General features: G+C 34.1%; 1 protein-coding gene across 3 annotated transcripts in view; it reads left to right on the top strand.

Annotated features, from left to right (window-relative positions):
- The window catches only part of SHLD2 (shieldin complex subunit 2), a 39,899-nt gene that overhangs the window by 17,631 nt on the left and 3,555 nt on the right, over positions 1–18,713 (top strand). For 2 of the 3 annotated variants that reach the window (XM_075505234.1, XM_075505236.1), the window contains exons 2-9: positions 2,939–3,049; positions 3,628–3,799; positions 4,754–7,257; positions 8,550–8,657; positions 9,513–9,707; positions 12,130–12,264; positions 15,057–15,263; positions 16,158–16,392. In XM_075505234.1, coding sequence (XP_075361349.1) covers positions 5,736–7,257; positions 8,550–8,657; positions 9,513–9,707; positions 12,130–12,264; positions 15,057–15,263; positions 16,158–16,392 — 2,402 coding nt within the window. In that variant the 5' untranslated portion in view covers positions 2,939–3,049; positions 3,628–3,799; positions 4,754–5,735. The remainder of the gene's footprint in view (positions 1–2,938; positions 3,050–3,627; positions 3,800–4,753; positions 7,258–8,549; positions 8,658–9,512; positions 9,708–12,129; positions 12,265–15,056; positions 15,264–16,157; positions 16,393–18,713) is intronic. The other variant, XM_075505235.1, reaches the window with a different exon arrangement.

Raw genomic sequence — 18,713 nt, 5'->3', positions numbered from 1 at the left:
CAATAAAAGTAATGAATACTTCTAAGGTATTTTAAGGGTAATTTAAGGCCATGTATGTAGCATCACACGACGTTCCTAGAGTATTTAACTATTGGAAGAGGATTTTTAAAGCTATTTTTAATTTTGTCCTATGTGTAGCAAATCACTAGAGATTAACAAACTGTTAATGATATAGTTGTTCATTTTAAAAACCTTTAAATTTAGAATTCCTGTTGTACTGTTTAGGATGGGGGAAATATACTATGTACCATAATGTATTTCTTGTAATGGGTATATTAAACTTTAGTTGCAGTGTCTTGCAAATGTAAAACTTGCTGATGTAGTTACTGTTTTTTAATAGATCATTGACCCGTCAATCAGACTCTGACCACTTCAGAGATAAAAAGCTAGGCTTTCATTGGCTATTATGAATAGAGCACCTTTCCACAAATTAAGAAATGGTGTAATAATTAACAGGTATAATGGATATGTGCTTTCAGGTTTCAGTTATATCTTTTATGAGCTTTAGCTCCTGTTATCTTTGGTGTAGTTAACCTGCTGTCTACCCACAGATAATTTACTGCAGTATAAAAATGGATTTGTCTTATGGCAGTGGCATTTTGCTAATATGATTGATAGCTTTTTTGGTCATTTTTTAAGATCTGTAATAAGAGCTGTTCTTTCAGACTTTTTCTTTAAAACAAGGCACAGAACTTCACTAACAAAAGTCATTAAATAAGTAATAATACTGTTCTAAAGAAGCATAGCAAAGATTCTTTAAACAGTTTTGTATACAGAGAATTTACCCAAACTTTAATTTTTTTCTGATTTACAGACTTAAATGATTATAAGTACTGATGATTCCTGGTACTGGGGTTTGGTGTCTTTGACCTAAAAAGTTGCTCGGAAATTGCCAAGGCAGGTCATTCAATAGTGGACTCATTAGGTGAACCGGGAAGTAGGCAAAGGTCACTTGCCATTCCTAAGCTGTAAATATCTTAAGAAAAATCAACATTTTAGGTTTTGAAAATATAAATGATATTTTAGTTGCAAAAATTCATTAAATAACATCAAGATTCAATTGCTTTGATGTAATACACTTGCACTGCAAAATATGAATCGGGAAAGAAAATCCTAAGTTTAGAGAAGTTACAGAACTAGAAAGTTAAGGAAAACTTTCTGAATTTGTGTATAACTTTTCTTAATCTTTAAATGTGACAAAAACCAGAAGAGAAGTGATAGTTAAAATGAGAGGCTGATAAAGTACTATATAACTGGAAGTTTACCAAGGTATAGAAGTTATTTTTGTTTTGAAAAGTGTTTTCCTATTAAAGTATTGTTGGCATCTTAATTAGTGCTATTAATCTGATTTCACGTTTTATATGCAACACTGTTTCAGACGTGTTCTTATATACCAGATATTTATTCAGAACACATTTGTATAGAGGCTTACATCTTTAGTAAACTCATTTTTGTACTAGAAGTTGGCATAGCCATCATCCTATTGTAAATTCAATTTAATCTATTTCAGGGAAATTCAGCTGCTTAATGACATCAATTGCCCCTATATGTATACAATAGTAGATCTTGGTAATGTTCAGTTTATTTTGTGACCAGTAGCTGACAGATTTTTGTCATTGGTGGGGTTTTAGTGCTGTAGTAAATAAGTCACCATTTATTATTCATACGTTTTTGTTATGTCAGTGCTACCTAGGTATAAGGTGTGCCTTATAAAAGCAAATACTCAGGTACTTGTCTAAAAAAAGTGTTTTCAAAGTACTCCTTAATATTAGTCACAGATCTTAATGTGTATTTATAAATGTAGATGTAAAAAGATGAGTTGTTCTGGAAGAAAACGCAGAAATTTTTCACTTATATTTGGCAGTGTCATGCCTGCTGTAACTTGAGTCCAAAATACTGCAGTTGCAAGAGGAATTAGTTGTTTTGGTTTTTTTTAGAGTATACCATGAGACTGTGCCAAGATCTTCCAGGTCCACAAAATGAAATCCTCAAGGAAAAAAAGGTGGAAGAGGCACAGTAGTTGTCTTTTTCTTTCCTATTTACAATATCTCAATACATGTCCAAGTAGGTAGTTACCTTCATAGAAGATCAGGGGTAGCAGGATGTGGTCTATGCATTTCTGGTCCAAGAGTGGCTTACATTGAGACTCTGGAATGCAGCCTTCCCTGTTCCTAACCTCATCCTTCATAAACCTTCCAGTTATTTGTTCCTTTATTTTTAATAGTCTGTTCTTTCATTAATTGTCTCATGCTGCAATGTACCCTTACTTCCTTAACCATGTGTGTATATATATATAAAAAAACCTACTTTTTTGCTATATTCTAATCCTCACACACATACTACTTAATATTGTAGCGCAAGCAAAACTGCTTAAAGCAAACCACAAAAGTAATTAATCCATAACAAATTAAAACCATTAAACATAATTCTGCTGTAATCTTTATCTTCCCATTTCTTCTTTTTTCTCCTTATTTAAATCTAAACTAAAACTTTCATTTTGCTACAAGTATCTTATCTTAATGTAAGAATAATTCATCCAGTTGAATCTCAAGGATAAAAATAAAAATAATAAATAGATTTTATGAAGACCACAAGTATGCCAAGATAACAGCTTTGTCTAATTCAGACTCTGCATAATGAGTTTGTGTGTATATATATTTTTTATATATATATATATATATACACACACTGAGAAGAAAGTTTGGGGCTATTGGGATGCATTTAGATTTACATTTTGTTGTTTTCATAGATGAGTAAAGCTTTTCATTAAAAATAACATAGTAGTGCTTGGGAATTAAAAACAAAGCTAGTTTCCGTGGTTTTAATATGGGGAGTGGACAGAATTACAAACAAAAAATGCCATGCTTGAATATGATTCTTCAGTGATATTTTTCCTTCAGTGTTAACTGATTAATTCATTGTTCAACCCTGATTATAGGAAGAATACATTTGAAATATGATACGGGATATCTCTGGAAGTAGAGTGAAAAACAACTGCATTTCTAGCGTCTTAAACTTACTTTTATACTGAACTTCAAGTATTGAAAAGGTATGTTTAGCCTATGAAATATATACTTATCTAAAAGCTTTCCTTTGTTACTGTTTTCTGGTTTTAAGATATAAAGTGCAAAAACTTGCTCTAGTACAGTATGTGAAGCCCTGCATTATACTTACATGAAGTAGTCTAGGACACTTGACAGTTTTTTAATTTTAATTTTGAGTACTTTACACTATGGCATCTTAAGCACCAACTTTTCTATGAATACAAAATCTCTGAAAGGTCTTGCAACTCCAGGTTGTAAGCTGGCCTCTAAACGTGCTGCTCTAATGATCTCATCTATTTAGCAATGAAATTGCCCTTCCAGTGTCCTAGAACTCATTGAGAACTGAACTATTCAATGGGCTCATTTACAGTGTAGTTGAATCTCAGTTTTTCCTTGTAAGAAAACTTAGAAGAACTGTTTGTTATAAGCTTACTCTGAGGGTATAGAAAGCAGGTGAGCAAATTATTTTGTCCTGAACATATTTTAGTTCACTTAAATTAAGATTTCTATCTCCCTGAAACTTGATGCACAAATGCTTGAGAATTTTTGCAGAATTAGGAAAAGCCTCTGAAATCTCTTCCAGGTTAAAGACATGTAACAAGACAGTAACACTGGAATAAGATGGTGTCTTAGACCTGTGACAGGTCAGTATTCAGCCCTTGTAGAAGGTGGTGAAGATTGAGTGAAAGAACTGCTCACTGTACCAAAGCTTAGTTTGGAAATGACTGATTATTTCATTAGTCTATGCATGGCTTGTGAGTTCTTTAGAAATGGCCTGGACTTGTGTCAGAGTTCTGCTGTTCAGCCTCTTTTGTACTATAGCACACGTGGAAGAAATCTTTTGTAATTCATTTGAACCTTCTATTCACTTGAACCTCCTTATTAAAAGACATTTATATTGTTATACTATAAAGTACCTAATTAAGAAAGCTACCCATCTGTAATGATTGTAACCAAGGTAATAACAAATGAAAAAAGCTACCAGTAGACTTGCACGTTTTGAAATGGAAGAAGTTATTTAATCTCATCAGTTAGGTTACATTTCTAAAGTCCATTTGAAGTAGCGCTAGCACTTTCTGTTTGTCATAGGGGATCTGTTACTGAAGTTGTTTTTACATCATGTATTGGGCAGCCTTTTATCTACAAAACTTATTTTTAACATCACTACTTTGGGGATTCAACCTCACTATCACTTTGCTTTGTCTTTCCCTTCTTGCCTGACCTATTATTTTAGTGTTGAACTGTCAATTCTGTCATTTTGGTTATTTGTATATTACCATTTTTAATCATATAACTTAAAACTTCCACAAGTACAGGAATTGCCCTTTAAAAGTTGGATTCTTATGAGCCTAAACTTAAATGTACAACTGCAGAAGTTTGGATACTCTAATCTTTTAAGTATTACTCATTTTGCAATGAGCATAAAACTGAGTGATTTTGTAGCTACTGTGTTTTGTAGCTTCTTTGTATTATGACGTATCTAATTTTAGTGGTTGTATATTGTTTTTTCCAGTTACACCTATAATATACCCGAGATCAGTGTTCCAGGACGTTTATAGTTTTTCCATGTTACTATGAGCTTTTATGAACATGCAGATTTATTGACCCCTAGTGGGTTGTTAGGAAAATGGCTGTTAAGTGCTAAATGAAAAACGTAAATATTTTCCAGTGCTGTATTTGTTTCAATGCTCTTTTTCTTCTGTTTGCAGCTGGATTAGCTCCTGAATTTCATTTCTGGTGTTCTGTTTCCTACCTGTGCAGAATTGCCTGTTGCAGCAACTTCTATAACATTCCCAAAACATGTAGCTAGGTGTCTGCATTTTAATGAACACTTGTAGCTGTAGCTGAGTATTTTAAAATTATAATATAGCATAAATTAAAAAAACTAAAGGGTCTTTTGTTTTGTGCTGTGTAAGGTGGGCTTATTTTTAATAAGCTAGAAAAAGCTAGTAACTTCTTGGGTAGTATGATACTACATAAATGAATTAAAGCTAATTCTAAATCATCTGCTCAAGTTTCACTGACCTCTTAGTGCTTATTAAATAATTATAATTTATCAGTAATATCCTGAAACCTTCCATTTAATAAAATAATCACTTAATACAGTATTTTCACGCTAACCCAGCATCTAAAGTTTGCATTTCTAGCAAACTTTAAAACTAATTTTAAATAGCTCTAGTATTTTTAATCATTTAGTTGTAATTGTAATTTTCTGGGAGGTGAAATTATCTCCTAACCATGCTGTGAAAGTTTCTTACAGGCATTTATTTCACATGAATTAAAATGAAGTACTGAATACTGAATTCACATTTGACTGTTTAATTAGCAATAGCAAATGAAGATAAGTCTGCTCAGTAATTAAACTTAAATTGAACTTCAGTATAATTCTGCAGCTGCTACATGTTTCCAAGTATCAGAATCAGAAATTAAGCCCTACTGTAAATAACTTATTTTTCTATGCAAGTTTGACACAATAAATAACTTCCATTTTTCATTTTGTACATTTAATTTTTAGGCTTTAAGTAGTAAAGTGGTGTTTTTACCAGTTAAATTATGAAATACTACTTTGATTTTAGGTATTTTTAAATTGTTAAGAAAAGGCCAAATAAAATTTTTGGCATTTACTAATATTTAGTGTTGTGTTTATTGCATAAACTGTATGTTTAAAGTAAAACTTCACAGCAATCAAAAATGTCAAAAAGACCTCAAATTCATATTTTTGTGGGAGCACCCAGTATTCCAAGCCCGCTGGAGGTGTCAGAGCAAAGTAGTTCAGCACCTGCTGCTGAAAAATGGAGAGAACTCCACTGTTCATGTGATATACATAGTCTTTTTTCTGAAAAAGTCAAAGGTGCTGACCACATAGTGCTTCAGGCAGAAAGCTCTATAGTCACAGCAGTTCCTACAAACGATGACAGCTCTCAGCAGTCTAAACAGGGGAGATTAATGGTAGCAAAAGAATATTTGACATCTCTTGTACCTGTGGCAGTAACTTGTACCAGCACACATAAAAAGACTGAAAGTTTAATTTATTCCGATTGTCAAATATCTAAAGATAGATGCACACATGCAAGTGTACATCAGGCTGTAGATCAACACCTTCCTCGAAAATTTGCAGAATCAGCTAGACAGGATAAACAATCACATGGCTGTTGTTCAGAACTCACTGAAAGAAAAGCCAGTCATTTAGAAGTTAACAGTTCTGACATTTCTGATTTGGTTGCCAGTACTAAGCAGATTAGCATACATCTAAGGTCTGTGGGACAAGGTGTTCAATCAGATCATAGAAGTGATCACCATGAACATCTAAGTCAATATCTGGATATGTTTTTCCCCCAAAATCAAGAGTCAAAACCAAAAGGAGAACCAGGTGATTGTTCAGACCTTGCAGTGTCAACTGATACTGAATTTCGTCGCATAATGACTTCAAGTCAGATGGCTGTTTTTACACAGTATCAGAATGAGATGCAGAAAATAATCATAAAACTGTCAGAAGCAGAAGCAGGCAAAAAACCTGAAGAAAGGCAATATGATCACTACCAATTTGATTCTGATGTTGGAACAAGTCTTAATGTGGCTGAAAATGAATGTAAGGAAGAGTATGCAAGTTCCCTTGAACTTTTCAGTTCTGAGGGTGATGGGAAAAATGTTTGCTTTGAAGCTACAAAACAAGAAGAAAGCACTCAGGAAAATACAGAGAAGTCTCAAGAACTTAATGTTCCTGCTGAGCAATTTGTAAATGAAATCCATATTGAACCATTGAGCTCAGGAATATTGTGCTCTCAAGTAGACAGTTTGTATAAGAGCTCTTCCAAAAGAGCCCGCAAGTGTGAAGATTCCTTTCATATTTTTCACTCAGTCTTTAAAAGACAGATGAAATCAAAGAGAGCTAAACTGAATTCTTCTCCAGCTGGTCCTGGGATGAAAGTGGATCAAGAGAGGATGACAGAGTTCAAGAAACTTCAAAAGAAACTATCACCACTTAAGAATTGCTGCTGCAAAAATCAAAAATACAATGTTTTAGTCACAATAGTACATCCTTGTCATATCAAAGAAATACAGGTGAAGACTAGACCAAAAACTTCATGTAAAGTTCCTGTAGCAACAATTGTAGTTACTGACCAGTCAGAAATTGAGAGAAAGGTGGTGCTGTGGCGTGGTGCTGCATTTTGGTCACTCACTGTGTTTCCTGGGGATATTGTGCTGCTTACAGGTGAGAATTCCTTTATTTGCCTTTAAAATGTGAATCTTTAAAATGCCTGTTTAAAGTAGAACAATATGTAACCAGTAATTGGAACTATGGCTAAGCATGTGTAAGTATCTTTCTTACATCATTTACATTGCTCAACATCAGTCATCCTGCCAGTGGAACATTGACTGTCCCAAGAAGTTTGCCCATCTATGTGTAGTCTTTGGTCTGAGGCACAGCAGTGCATTGATGCTACAGCAGTGCCATAGGTTAGTCAGGTGTATTCTGTAAACTGTCTGTGTTTTAAAACAGTTGTTCCTGAAAGGTAAAAGTGCTACTACAAACCAGATGTACTAGTTAGTTGATTTATAGACTTTTTTGTAATTATCTGCTCTTGGACCAGCAGATGGACTGGAAAATTGTGATGTTATGTTCAGTCTCAGGATGAGAAGTACTTTTCTTCCTGGGAAGGGCTTTGTAGCTTAGCAGTAGCATCTTGAGATGGATCGTATTGTGAATTAGTAACTGACATAGACTGCAGAAATATAAAATGCTGTTTGCAGTTCACCTTCTCCATAACATGTCAGCTAATAAAGAAGATTCTTCCTGATAAATCCTTTGTACTCTTTAATACCTAATAGGAGCAAAACCCTCCCTCTTTAATAAAGAGAACACATCTCGTGTAAGAGAATGCAGTATTATAAAAATGATATTGCACCTAATTTAGGGCTGGAGTTGACGAGAACTTGATGGTGATTTGGCCATTTAGGTTTTGCAATATGCAAAAAATTACACAATATAAAATTGATTGAATACTTGTACAGTTTAAGATGCCCACTTCTCTTTAAGAGTTAAGTGCTTATAGGTAGGTGCAAAGGTATTTTAAAGATATTGGAGATAAGCTGAGATTTTTCTTTTCTTAGACATTCTTATCTCAAAATAAATCAGAAGTGTTTCTGGGTAAGCCTAGTACTTTACTACTCATTCTGAAATGTTGCACAATAATAATTTACCCAATACAGTCACCCACTTCACTTATACATATGCTGTGAGACTACTGAATATTCACACTCATGTGCTATGAGACTATTGAATATTTTATATGAATTGAAGAATTACATCAAACTATTGAGAAAATTTGATTAACTCATTGTAAATGGTGTTGGTAGATGAAAAAAAGATCACTTTGTTTCCAAGTGATCTCTCTCAAACTGTCTTTCACGCTTATATGTATGATGGTTCTATAGTCAAGAAAAGTATAATACACTTCAATATTGTTGATACATGAGTTGATGAGGTTGGTTTTTTTCTTGCAGATATAATGATGTATGAGAATCCTTGGTGTGGAGAAATCATGCTGCAATCTACATTTACCAGTCAGTTACTGAATCTGGGGAACTGCTCAGCTCTCAATCCAGAAGAATGTAAGATTGTTGTGCCTGAGTTTTCACAAAAATCACAGAAAAATAGCTATTTAAAGTACTCAATTTTGTTGGCAATGCCTCATACACAGGATAAAATGGAAATGTGAGCAACTGAGATGTATAAAACACTAGAGGAAAGTATGACAGGAACACCTGTGGACAAGATGTGGGCATGAAGACATCAGATAGTCATGTGGAGTTTATGGTAAAGTTGGGTGGTTACCATTCAAAACTCTGAAAAACTGAATTCTTTGAGCTTAGTTTAAGAAACAGCAATTATCCCAGGACTCAACCGTAAGATGTCTAAGATTTCATGAGGATTAAATTTTTTGCAAAAATTTTAGAGGCTTAAAGGGTAAGTACATTCAGGGAAAGTAATTCATTGCAGGCTGTTAAGCACAAAGTCTTTAAAGATACCTGAGCCATGGAGGGTTGGAGACTAAGGGGAAAGTACAGTGGAAGTATCACCATGAACTTGCATTGTTCTTACTGTCTTCCTCATGTCCATTATTGCCAGCTATTTAAGGCAGGTTCTGGGGTAAATGATCAAGAAAGGCTATTCTTCTTACCAAGCTATGATACAAGATTTCTTTCCTATTCTTGGTGTAATTTAAAATATTGTACTTAGCTTAACTTTGGGATGTTATCAAGAGGAGGCAAGTGAAGTAGAGGAGGCAGATGAAGTACAGTTTAATTTTGGATCGAGTGTTACACATCTCAAGAATTTCTTGCCTTAGAATTACTGTGAAACGGTTTTGGTTTTGTCAGTGTAAATATGTACCAACTGATAAAATTTATTCTTTTAAGCTTAAAAAAAAAAAAGGGTGTCCCTCTAACTTTGTGTTTTCATATAAGTTTATCCTATAGTGGATGGTGGTGTTCTCCATGGTTTATTGGCATACATATCATCAGAATTTCCACACTTCAGAGAGATTCCACAAAGACAAGTTCAGAGACTGGATAGTGTTCAGTATATGCAGCTAGACCAGCTCCAGCCAAATACATTGATTCACTCAGTCTTGAAGATTATCAATATTGCCATATTAACAGGTAAGTTCAGGCACTAGACTTCAACTTCCAGAACTTCAACAACAGGTGAAACTTAAATAGTAATTTTGCAAGGCAATTCTGGTTGTTTCCCTTTCCATACACTGCTGTTTGACATAGGAATCGCAAGTAAAACCTTTGTAATGATCCACTCATGGGGGGCATAGCATTTAGAGAAATGGAGTTAGAGACAGGAAGGAAATGATTAATGTAGTCAGCTGCTGAAAGGAGGTTACTGCACCCTAGTGCTGATCAATAGCATACACATCTGTGGGAGAAGCATGCAGGCAGTGGGCACTGATTATCAGTGTTCCTACTTACTGAGGGATTCATGTGTTTTCACTAAGGAATGAGCACTCACCGCAGACTGCAGTTACTAATGTATTGATTTGTCAGGGAGATGGCTTGAGCATCTCCACAGCTCCAAATAGTGTGGTACCTGATCTTCAGTAAGATGGAGGATTGAAGAGAGATACAGGTACGAAGTATAGTGTTGGGAAGTGGAATGGCAGCAGGAATATCTTGGGTATGAGGAATGTGAGCTCGAAATCCTTTTCAGGGAAGATAGGTGTGTATAGCAGGAGTGCTGAAAAGAGGGAGATACTGCAGTTATGGTGGAGGAACATAAATAGTTTTTTTTAACGGCTCTTGAAATTAGAGAGGTACACTCTTGCTGTAGACCACTGCTTGAGAAAGGGGGCTGGTTTATGAAAATGTCATGTTGGACAGCCAAGCTTTACTAATTCAAAGCTCACCTGCCAACTACCTTCCATGCAAGCATCCTGTCACTGAAGGAAAATTTGATTGCACTATAAATCATGTGTTCTTCAGAATGAAATAAGCTATTGATTATTTTAATCTACTGTTTTAGGATTTGCTTGCCTTTCTTACTTTATAATGGAACTGTGTTGCTCTTTTCTAATGTTTTATTGGGAACATTTCTTGTTTCTTTCTTTCTATTTTTTCCTACTTAGAATAGATTTTTAAAGCTAAGCATTCCTGGTTTCTTAAATATGTGTAATATTTCTTCACAATAATCCTTAATTGTGTGCCTTTTTGTACAAGTTCTTTCTGATTTTCAACACTGGAAAATGCACAGTGTGAAACTACTAAGATGCCTTACTGTGATACTCCTGTTTCTTTGGCATAGGCACAACAGAGAACAACCTCATTAATAGAATTTGTTTTGGAAATCTGAGTTTCCTGTATATTTTTATTGTAATGACTCCTCTTCCCCAAAGATCATAGTCAACAGTCTATGTACTGATTTTTTGAGTTTATTCTTCTGTCACACATTCCTTTTCTTCTAATAGTGAATACAGTTATTTCAGGATTCCTTTTGTTGAAGCAATTTTCCATGTTAAAACTGATAATTTGTTTCCATTTCTTCATAATCGGGCCTTACAGCTGCTTCCTCACATCTTCTCCACCTTCTGAAATTAACAAAACCAAATTATCTTGGGGCATTCTCAGTATTTTGTGCAGTGTCTTGCCATGTTTTTTTAACATGCTTTGGGCAGTTAAAGACCACTGTTCCCACCTGGAAAAGAAGTCTTCCTCTCTTTTCCCTGCATAACTGTTCTGATTATCTTTTCTTTACAGTACCGCTGTTTCTCAGTGCTTGACTTCAAGCTTTGCACATAAATTTGATCCTATTGCACTATCATTTTGTATTAGTGCTTGTATTAGAAAGATTCAAATTTTTACCCACACTGTCAATATCATGTTTATTCCTTATAAATAGAAAATTTTGAAGATAGAAATCTTCATAATTTATTATTGTACATAAATCTCAGAACTGTTAATATTTAAAGCAAGAGTTCTTGTTCAAAAATTATTTGTTTATGAAAAATATTGTAGTTTTAGTGTGGAACTGAAACTTACAGACAGTATCCTGGGTTAAGAGTTCTGTAGTGATCTTAACTGTTTCAATTTATATGTACTGTTACTAATCCTCTTAGTGTGCTTGTACATGGCTATAGTTTTCTTTTATGTGAAAACTTCTAGAGAAATGTTTCTTTCAGTGTATTCCACAGAAGTTACAGTAACTTTAAATGCCAGTTATGACAGTCTGTTGCTGAGAGATTGAGTACAATTTCTTTCCACTTATACCAGTTGGGATGAGTGGGAGCTGAAAGATGCTCAGATACCTGCTGTTTCAAAGGGAGGTGTCCAGTTGCTGAGTATTTAGGTGGATAAAGGTAAATTAATATACTTTATGCATTCCTTCAAACTAGATTCATGTTGCTGTAGAAATCAGTTTGCTTTCATTCTGTCCTGAAGAAATTGTAGGTATATTCTTCTTTGCTTATAATTGTACCATTAAATACAATAGCAGCATGATTTCATCTTAATATTGAGGCATGTGGGTTTTGTGTGTTTATATGCTTTTTACTGTAGAAGTCATAATTTCAATCTCTTTCAGAAGCTGTGTATAGCTACAGAGGTGGCAACCAAAGAAAAATTATTCTAACAGTAGAACAGAACAGAGATCAACACTATAGGATGGTGCTGTGGGGAGCAGGGGCTGCCTGGTGTCCTCAACTTCAAAGGAAAAAAGGTAAAGTCCTTGTACCTATAGGTAGCTGTAAAAGGATTTTTGTGATGCTATTAATATCTTTAAAATGCTCATCTGGTAACATTTTTCCATTCAACCTTTAAATACTCCCCTTGGAAGGGCAACATATTTGATACCAATTTCAACATGTCTCCCAGAATTTGAATGCACGCACTTTAGAAGACTGAGAAAGCATGAGTATTTAGAAACTTGAATCTAGACACAAGATGCACTTGTGCCTAGTTATGTAACTATAAAAAAAAGAACTTGAGTGTTGAATGTTAACTATGTTATCAGTCTTGCTGAGTCTTCCTTATTGTTGTCTGGTTTAGCATTAATTGCTTTTTTTTTTTCTACTTCTGATTTTCATTCTCTGCTTTCCACCTTACTACAGTGTCAGGCTGTATATCCTAATGGTCTTGCTATCGAGCCTAGCCGTAACTGACTAAAAGCATCTCTTGAAAGACTTACATAGCCTGTGTTTTAGCAGTGACTGCTACCAAATTTTGTTTTATTCCTGGCTTTGTTCTTTTAAAATAAGTGAAACTAGGTTTTTGTTAAATTGATAACTTAAGAGTTTGTATTTCTGATCAATGGATACACTTCGGAAGTAAATGCCATATTACTTGAAGTGCTGAATATGTCTAACTAAAAAGCCACTTTTCATATAGCACAAAATAAAACCCAGAAAGGTTTTAAACAACCTCATAGTGAATCTTTACCTATTAAATGCAGACACGCTGAATTCTGCCAGTTCTGCTTCAATTTATAAGTAATCTCCACTCCTAGAAATCACTTAACTGCAAGACCTACCTCTTAAACTACTTGGTCCAATTTAAGCATTAACCAATTAACTTTACTGCATAATACCTACATAGCTCTTATTTTTGTGCATACTTCAGTGTGAGCAGGTCTATGCTGTTCGTTAGATGCTTAGAAATTTTATAGAATTTAGTATGCTGGAATATTACACTTTTCAAAATAGAGAATTTTAAAATTTTTTGTAGCTGCAAAAGAAGATCCCAAAGGTAATTTCTAAGATGATAATATATCATTCTGATACTTAAAGCAAAAAAGTATAAGATGTAGATCTCTGTAGTATTCAGTGTTTAATTTGATGTAAAGCTTGTGTCTTATTCTCCAGGTAGTGTTCTGTGCGCCTAGAAGTTGGCATTTTAATGATTAAAGGCTTATGTGAAATTCAAGAAAAGAGTGATTTCTCAACTGTTCAATTACTTAAACACAGATAAACCATGAACATTTGATCCCAGCAAGATAGCCAAAAAGATAAATTCACACGATACTAAAGCATACGCAACAGCTAAATAGTGTGAGTGGGTTACAGGAAGAGCACAATGTCCGTCCTCGCTAGGAGTCATAGATCAGCTGTGGTATGTGTTTACTGGTTGTACTAGCAGATTAGAAACCTCATAGTCTTGTAGAGGAAGGTATGGAGACTTGTAATTTTTAAACTGTCTACATACGTAAAATAAAGTGCATAAGACTATACAGTTCTAGAGCATCTAAAAATTATTGCCAGTAAAAGCTAAATTTATTTTTCATCTCTTGTTAAAAATCAGTCCAAGCTTGAGTCCAAGCTTTAGATTACCAAAAAAGAAAGATGGATTTAATTAAATACATTTCTGTAAACTTGATTACTTGTAGTTTACTCATGTTTTGTGATCAGTTTTCTAATCAACAGGGGAATGTTGAAGATCTGAATAATAGGTTAAATTCAGGTATCAACCAAATCTTGTACCCTAGTTAGACTATGTCCTCCACTTCCATATAGCCCCTCTTGACAAGTACCAATTTGTTTCCTCCTATTTAGATTTTCCCTCAGTGTTGCTCTAGTGTTACTGCCTGAATCTTGCTTTGGACTGGAGCATACTCAGTTCTGGGGGGGGTGCAAGATCTCTACTCATATATGAGGTGCATGAAACAAGACTGATGCTCAGAGAAGTTCTTTTGGAGTATTTTACTGTAAAACATTGTGTCTGACAGCAGATTTTTTAGGAGCTTGCAATTTTAGCAAGGTACCACCAAAAATCAGACTAATCCAAAATATGAAAATACTAAAACATGCTAATAAAATGTTTATAGGGACACTTGAATACATTAAAAAAAAAAAAAAATCTGTATTTTTCTAACCTTATTTCCAAAAATTATTATTTTGGCTGCAACTTTCAGCTTGAGCAAACATGGGAAAAAATAACAGCCTAAATGGTTATCAGACTTGATTAGTAGGTAAATACTGGATTCTTATAACAAAGTGAAGGACAACCCAAAATATATAAGGACAACCCAACAACTCTTCTGTAATCTCTATTTTTTAAAGTATCTTTCTTTATTACAGAGTCAATTGGAAGATGGAAGATGAATTAGTATTTTTAAATCAGAGCATTATGGAGACAGAAGATTAAAAAATACATATTAAAGATGGAAATTGATTAATAACATGAAGATTATTTTTCTTCTAGACTGCCAACTTTTCCTTATTAGAGCTAACAAGAAATTTCAGAACTAGTTTCTTTTTCAAAAAGTTTAGTTGACTTGAAAGCTGAATTCAGTACAAGTGAAATGAAAGCATCATTCTGCTATGGGAGGACTCATGCAAAGTTTATAGGGAAAGGAAAAAGCCTACATGTCATCAGGCTTGAAATAAAGTTGCCCGAGCTGACCATATGAGAATGTCTTGCTGATTTGTTTCTCAATCTTGTAAGTGACCTTGGCTTTCTATAAATTATCCACGGTATAGAAAGTAAACTCTTGTGTTTGCTTTTTTTGTTCTGTAGATCACATATGGGACTTTAAATACCTTTTGGTCCAACACAGTTCTGTCTCAGGTGACTTTGAACTGCATACAACTCCATGGTCATCTTATGAGTGCTTGTTTGATGATGACAAAAGGGCAATTGAATTTAAAGAAAAGTTTCAGAAAAGCAAAACATCCGTCATGCAAATGACAAAGCTCTCAGCACATCTGGAGGAAAAATGCTCAGGTAAGGTTGTTATCCGTAGCTCTGTAATGTCTGTTGTGCAGTGCATAACTAAGCAAAATAGATGCTCTGTTGATCAAGTAAAATGGTTGGGTTTTTTTTAAGTTAGTACAGTTCTGGGAGTCTGAATTTATTCTGGAGGCTGCAGCTCAGTACCCAGCCAAACTGTGAATGCAGCCTTCATTCAGTGAGCCCAGAGGTAAGATAGGTGTGGTATGTGGTACCATATAAAGATAGCTTTGGAACATAGGGAGAAATTCTGCCTTTTGTTGTGCACGCCAAATCAGTCTAGTAATGATGTGATAGTCACTGAAAGTTTGTCGAATAGTATTTCTCCAAAACTGGAGTTCTCTAAAGCAAGAGTAAAATAGCTACTGCTATTGAAAACTTCTTACAAAACAAAGAATACGTTTTGCACAGTCATCCCCTCCCAGATAAACCTAGAAGATTGCTAAGGTTGGTGTTAAACATTAAGAACTAACTAAATAAAGTTGGTATTGCAGCATTTAACTCTAGTTTATGTGTAAATAGTGGAAAGCTAAGTTGTTAAAGCTATGCTTTTCAGTGTCTTTGAATTAGCACAGAAGAAAAGCAATTGGAAATTATTTGCACAATTCTAATCTCCTGATCCCTTAACCAGGCTCTTCTATACTGGCATCTACCACAATAGTACCTAAAAATGTAGTACTTTTATACATTTTTTAGATAATATTTAACCACAGTGATTTTTCACTGCATAAATAATCTCTAAAAATATGAGCATGTGCTACTAAAGGAAAAAAATCATAGAGTTTTATTGATAATTATTTTGGTTTTGAATCACCTGTAACCCTTGCTTTTCCTTTGAGTTATGAATAAAACTGAATGCAGATTTGATTGAAATTGTTGTTTTTATAGGAGTGGTTCAAGTGAAAGCCCATATCTTAGAACTGAAGTTTACCATTTCAACTGGTCAGTACAAGCAACTCATCTTCTGTGCTGACACTTCACTGGAGTGTATTTTGGCATCTCTGCCTATGATTACGTATTCAGGTTGTGCTAAATGTGGTTTGGAACTACAGGCAGATGAGAACATGATCTACAAGCAATGTATTAGATGTTTGCCATACAACAAAGTAAAAACATTCTACAGGTAAACAAAATTAAAATAATGTGTACTATTAGGGAAGTAAACTACAACTTTCTCCATTTTAAGTTCCCTCATATGTAAATTTCTGTATTTAAGGTGTGGTTAGCAATTCCTGGTTCTCTAATGAATTTTCAAGGAGCTGCTCTTGAATTGCTGTATTATATTGCCGGTATTTATAGGTGATATTATTTGTTTAAATCTAATTTTTTAATTTCTTTGAATACTATGTCATGCAGTAATGAGGTTTACCCAGTATGGTGTCAGTAAGCTAAGATGGAGTAGAAGCTTGAGGACCAAAGGAAAACTCCTTGAGCATCTTGTTTCAGCTGAAGTTTGAAATTGTGTGAATCCACACCCATATTTTTAAACTGATTAATCAGTTTTAGCCTTGCAGAAATAATATTAACAAATGTTTTCAATAAACATTCTCATAGCGAGCAGAGGTACTAAATTATCAGCAGATGGCACTGTGAGACAAGATGCATATGCACATTTACTTAGAGAAAATAAAATAAACAGATCCAGTTGATGTAGGAACAATATTATTAACTAATTGTTCAATTCTTAGATTTATCTTAGGCTTTTGAAATGTAAGTATCATAGCAACTTGAAAGACATAGGTAGAGAAGGTTAATTGAGACAATCATAGATGTAATAGAATTCTAGAATATGTAAATTTTCTACCAAAATTCTTTCTAAAATTATTCCTAAACTATTTCATAGTGAGTTTAATGAATCATTGCATACTCAATAGTTTCTCACTTGGCTTTGATTTAAATACTAGAATCCCATTTGTCTAACCAAGGTAGTGACTTAGTCTTTTTCCTCTGAGCAAAATAGTCTTGCATCTTCAAGTTTATATGCTATTTATTTTCGTATGAGGGAGGATTAAGTGCAAAGAGTTTTTTCTTAACTGAAAAGGTTCCCCCTTTCTGTCATAAGATTATGACCTCTCATGTGGTCCTGAAGGACCTCAATTTACTCTCTCGCACAAAAGGTGATAGAAAAATGATAAAGATTTCCAATGTTTGTATTCTCAGCATGTGAACACATCTTGATGTGGAACTTAAATGCACAACTTTTTCAAAGAAAAGTCTGTCATTTTTGCACTGAAAATTTGCTCTGACTTAGTTTAGTAAGAATGCATCTCCTTGGTAGTATTTCCAGATTCTATATTGTAGGGTAACTTAGTACATTTACATCTTAACAGGAGAAAAATCTGTCTCTTGCTAAAGGAATATCTTGTTAAAATGAAATTAACTTATTAACTAAATATTCTGTCCTAGCATTATTGTGCTGCTCAACAGCTTGTTATGTCAATGGTTAGTGTTAGCCTTGTTTATAAAATTTGTATGCACAACTAGTAGAAAATGACATTTTTTTTTCCTGTAGTTTGCTAATTCATGTCCCCTTATCTCAGATTGCTTTTAATCCCTCAATGTAAGGAGGTAGTAAGTTCAGTATGCTCTATTTCTAGCAATGCAATAGCTACCAGCATCTCCTTGGGAGTAAAATCTGCATATTGTTTTCTACTTAGTATGAGTAAATGTAATAATACTAAACACTGCAGACTTAAAACGTAGGATTAGTCTGTAATTTGATTTGCTTCTTTGATTCAGGGAATGTAGTAATTTATTAACCTAACATAGACATTTTTTTAATTTTAAGAGTGTGAATATTTAAGCTATGAAATAGACACTATGATACAAAACTAGATATTATGACAGGATCTTGGTATTTAAGAGACTTACATAGCCTTAAAATGTTTCAATACTGTAGGTCAGTGAATTCATCCCCTATCATCTTTTTCCTTTGAAATGTAGGAGCCCAGTTTTGTTAATCTGCTGTGATTGCAGTGAAGCTCATCTTTTCCTTCAGCTGCTGAAGAAACAAGCTTAAGATAGATGCATGTGTATGAGCTTAGATAGCTTTTTTTTTTCCTGTTAGATACCCAGGACACTGAACACTTTAACAGTAGCAGTAATAATGAGGCAGAAGATCCTAGAAATTTAAACTTTACATAAGTGCTATCATATAATGTGTGTAAATATGTCCATATTCTTTTTGAGCTAGGACAATATGAATATCAAGCTAGAAGAAATCATGACAACTAAGACAAAGAAAAATATTTTGTATTTCAGAGCTCACCTCCTAGATTTCAGATATCACAGACAGGTCCGTGTTTCTTATATCTGTTTTTGCCCAAACTTTCACCTTCCTAGCATCTTTTCCCTGGAATTTGGTATGATGGTAGCGTTCCCTTCAGATAATTCATTTTTTCAGTCTATACCAATGAGTGCTTGTCACTTAAAGATGAACATTTT

Source organism: Mycteria americana, chromosome 6 (genome assembly GCF_035582795.1).
Source record: "Mycteria americana isolate JAX WOST 10 ecotype Jacksonville Zoo and Gardens chromosome 6, USCA_MyAme_1.0, whole genome shotgun sequence".
NCBI lineage: Eukaryota > Metazoa > Chordata > Aves > Ciconiiformes > Ciconiidae > Mycteria > Mycteria americana.
Note: the sequence above shows the minus strand (reverse complement) of the source record. Positions and strands in the feature narration are given on the sequence as shown.